Source organism: Frankliniella occidentalis, unplaced genomic scaffold, assembly GCF_000697945.3.
Source record: "Frankliniella occidentalis isolate FOCC.00 unplaced genomic scaffold, Focc_3.1 Scaffold12, whole genome shotgun sequence".
Taxonomy (NCBI): domain Eukaryota; kingdom Metazoa; phylum Arthropoda; class Insecta; order Thysanoptera; family Thripidae; genus Frankliniella; species Frankliniella occidentalis.
Genome location: NW_026267142.1, coordinates 2,725,278 through 2,729,339, shown reverse-complemented (window position 1 = coordinate 2,729,339; position 4,062 = coordinate 2,725,278). Strand labels below are relative to the sequence as shown.

At 39.7% G+C, this 4,062-nt stretch overlaps 1 protein-coding gene across 3 annotated transcripts; it reads left to right on the top strand.

Moving 5' to 3' along the window:
- The first annotated feature begins 281 nt into the window (after nucleotides 1–281).
- On the top strand, nucleotides 282–3,733 carry LOC113214141 (uncharacterized). Of its 3 annotated transcripts, XR_008010772.1 has the most exons (6): nucleotides 282–485; nucleotides 900–1,030; nucleotides 1,148–1,338; nucleotides 1,443–2,625; nucleotides 2,702–2,774; nucleotides 2,925–2,999. XR_008010772.1 is itself a non-coding variant. In XM_052263555.1 (4 exons), the coding sequence occupies exons 1-4, from the start codon at nucleotides 2,563–2,565 to the stop codon at nucleotides 3,322–3,324; spliced, it is 444 nt and encodes a 147-aa protein (XP_052119515.1). In that variant the 5' UTR covers nucleotides 2,462–2,562; the 3' UTR covers nucleotides 3,325–3,733. The 3 variants fall into 3 exon arrangements, 1 of the variants encoding a protein (XP_052119515.1); XR_008010771.1 differs by having other exon boundaries at nucleotides 282–1,030; XM_052263555.1 differs by lacking the exons at nucleotides 282–485; nucleotides 900–1,030; nucleotides 1,148–1,338 and adding an exon at nucleotides 3,183–3,733 and having other exon boundaries at nucleotides 2,462–2,625; nucleotides 2,925–3,090.
- The last annotated feature ends 329 nt before the right edge of the window (nucleotides 3,734–4,062 follow it).

Below are 4,062 nucleotides of genomic sequence, written 5' to 3'. Positions count from 1 at the left end.
CACGGGACCAGACAGACACACCAAGATTGCAATTTCTAAGTTCTAATAATGTCATCATGGTCCTTTATAACCTCGTTACCTATAGTTTGAGCCAAACATATGAACACCGAAGGTGCCAACCACTGCCGAAACAGCAACAAAAAAAGATCAAGTGCTCCGATTTCCGAAATACATCTAAGGGAAACATTGAAACAGCAAACAAGCTTAACTACACACGCAAACATCTTTAAAAAAATTGTAGTGTACTGTGTTCGCCAATCAGCTGATCAGCTGTAAGCGATTCGAGTTCAAGAGAGGGGGAGTGCGGTGTGGAGTGTGGTGGTGGTGGACGTGTGGTGTGGTAGTGGTAGCGGTAAAGTGACGTCTGAACTTTTTGCCGGTTGTACAAATACTCGAGTAAAATGATTCCCGTTACCATTGTGCTGGAATGTGTGATCTGTGCTCATCTGAACTTCTCTGGATTTAATCTCGCAACTGCATTTGAGGTAAGTCACTTCAATTTCCATGCAAATGTTGGGATTCACGCCTGTACCATGGGCCTCCTAACCTCGCACCTAGTGCCAATCCATGTGTTAACATAGAGTTAATTGCATTTGGAGCTGTTCCTTTCATCGTGAATTTACTCTTTATTTATTTTCGAAGTGCCGCCGTGATAGGATCATACTTCTCGTGATGTTAATCGTGAGAAACACTTGTAAAGTAGAAGCCTAGCCTTGGCCTAGCCTTGGCCTAGCCTTGGCCTAGCCTTGGCCTAGCCTAGGCCTCTGCTGCCCTGGCCTTTTGTCATCACCTTAATGACCCTAGAGGAGAGCAAGAGATGAACTATCACGTCCTGGCAGTTTTAATGTTTACCATGTTCATTTTACTAGAAGTTTCATGTTTTTCATTTCTGTTTTTAGCCATGGCGAAGTTTGTTGTGAAGGGACTAACCGGTGACCGCTCCCAGAAAGTGTTTATTTGTGCGGGGGATTTGCTGGAATTAAGAGAAGAGATGAAAAGGAAACTGAAGCTTCCAGAAGGAGATTATAATGTGAGTACTGCTGTACTGTTTTCTTACAAATAGGTTAGGTTGAATATTTATTATTATGAGACTGCCCTTATTCATTTTCTTACTTAAACCCTAACATCATTTCAAAAATTCTTGTAGGTCTATCAAGCAAACGATGGCACCATGATTGATGATGTTGGTATATTTCAACTGCTGGCTCAGGAAGCTAAAGAAGCCAAGGTCCATCTAGAAGTCATGCTGCTCACGGACAGTGCTGATTGGACAGATGTTTCTCTGCGGAGCCCACACTCTCCCAATGACTACACCTCAGGGATCTGAGCCAAATAGAGGTTAGTAACCTCTTTAGTAACATTTGCACCTTTAACATGCTTGTTAAATGTTTAACTGTTGTAGTACTATTTGTTCTGTTTAATATTTATTTAATTTGTTGTAGATCGTACTGATAGTTTGGAAGAGAGTCTTACCTGTTCTTCTGAAAGCCAGACTTCAACACCGGTTGCCAGGCGTAGGCTCGCATTCCCTATCACAGATGTGTGTGAATTCTTGGACGAAGCTCTTGAGCGGTTGAATTCAAATAACCCCCCAAAGAATATGTTTGCCATTAAGAAGAGAGCTGTTCGTGAGGCCTGCCATGCCGTTGGTAGGCACATGTTAAAGAAACTTAAAGACTACAGGAAGGTGACAGCAAGAGCTTTGGCGCAACAAATTATTGATTATGATGGAGGCAGATACTCTAAACTTTTTCAAGTTGTTATCGGGAGTGCTGTGTCTGACCCTGGCTATAAATCTTTTACCCAGTGTATTTATGGTTATGTTAACCACAATAAGGGGCCAGAAAACAAGACTAGAAGGGGCTCACGCTCTTCTTCAAGAAGTGAAGAAGAAGAAGATGGAGATTTTGGTCTTTTGCCTCCGTCCCCATCCAAACAAGACCTGTACGGCTGTGTGGCTTATGAGGTGCCCCTACCTTTCGGAGAGACGACATCATCGCAAGAGGAGAAAAGACTTCAGGCTGTTGAGTTGGAAAACCGAGAAGATGTAGAAGCCGATACGCTGATGGCGGCAACCTATGCCACTCAGCGTCTTGATATAAACCGGGGTAAGCCCCTCAAAGTCTATCTTCCAACTGTAGTCAGGAGCTGGCCACTATTGCTTAGAAAGACGCATTTTATCAGACATGCTCAAACTTTGCTTGGTAAAGATGTTGAGGCTGTGTTCAACAACAATGTTGGTAATCATTGGAAAACTATCTTTGATTTCATCCATCAATATAGTGAAACAGAATCAAAGAAAGAAGTTGTACCTCAAACAATTACTTCAATGATGTCTCTTGTCACACAAGCACTGAGCCAGAGCCAGAGTAACAGGTCAATAGAAGCGAGATGTATATCAGAGCTCTGCAAAAGTCCCCTCACTGACCGACCGAGCTGACCGGCAGGCGGTCGGCACCGACCGCCTCCTCACCTCTCACCTGCACGCGGTCGGTGCCTACCGCCTGCCGGTCGAGCTCGGTCGGTCGACGAGGCGATTTTGCAGAGCTCTCATGTATATCAATGTTTCCGATGATTGCCCTATACCTTGATGAGAAGCTTGACAAATTATTTGCCCTTCTTCCTGTAAGTACATCACTTGTTCACATGCAAATCTGTGTTCCCAATGTTTTTACAATAACATTTGTTTTTTCATTATTAGGATACTGCTTCAGAAGAGGAAGTAGTTGCTGCTGGCTCCGATCTGAATGGATACCCCATATTGGTCATAAGAGGTGATGTATATCAGTTCATATTTTTAATTTATATTTTATCTTTTGTTTCCTAAACAGTAGTATGAAGTAATTTAAGCTTAATCTGGAGTTAAAATTTTTGTATTCACCACATTTTACTTTATTTTGGTACTAATTGTTTTTCTTTTACAGGCAAATCAATTTTTGAATTCACTTCCTGTGATGTTGTGTTGGTGGGTCAATTGAAGATAACAGCATCTAGCCCTCTGGAGGGATTCCTCATTTTAATTTTTTCTTACTTTGTCTTCACCTGCTTATATCAACCAGCAAATCACAGTTCCCTAGAATTCTACCAAAGGTTAGTACATTATTGTGTTTTATATGAGTTTGTTGTTACTTATTGTATTCCATTATTACAAGATTTTATTCCTATCTATGGTTTCCTTATAGATATTTCCTTGAAGTCAATCCCCCAGACGGTGACAAGAGGGCTGTAAAGAAGCGGTACATAGATGGGGTGGACTCCAAAGTGAAGAGACTTGCAAATCAATTGACCCACCATACGTGCCACTGGACATTAGGCACTAACTAAATAATTTTGAAACTGAATGTGTTTGACTATTGGCTCTGGCCATACTACTGTGATGCATGTGATCTTATTGCAATTTTTAACTAAATTTAAACTTATTGAACTAATTTCTTAAATCTAATTTCAATTTTTAACTGATTGTGTAAAATTGAAATTAACTATGAAATTTACTTGATTTTATGAATTTTCATCTTTAGCCTTTGGATATACTTTAAATGTATTCCAGTTTTGTTACTGTCAAAAACTTTACAGGCTTTAGTCTTTATCTTGTATCTGAATTGTAGCTTTGATTTTTCTCTTGTACTGGATTGCAATCAAGGTTAATAATTATTAATTGAATACTTAGTATTGGCTTTTATTGAACCTATCCATTAACTTTACATACATTCACTTTAATGTCTCATGGTACAGCAGTGCATAACATTGATCTTAACTTCTATATCAAACCGGACACAAATTTTACGATACCTGCACAATTTTTTGGACTGCCATGGATGCAAAACATCGAAACAATCATCACAAAATTTTGCAGTATTGGTATAATGCTTTGCACCATGGGGAGCGCAAAATTTTGTAACATTGGTATAGAGCTTTGCAGCGCAGAGGGTACAACATTTTGTAACATTAAACGATGCAAGATTTTGTTATGTAGATGCAAATACTTATAACCCAATGTTACAAAATTTTGTAACAAATTATGTTACAAAAATTTGTAATCTGGTTACTGAAAAAACTTCCCTT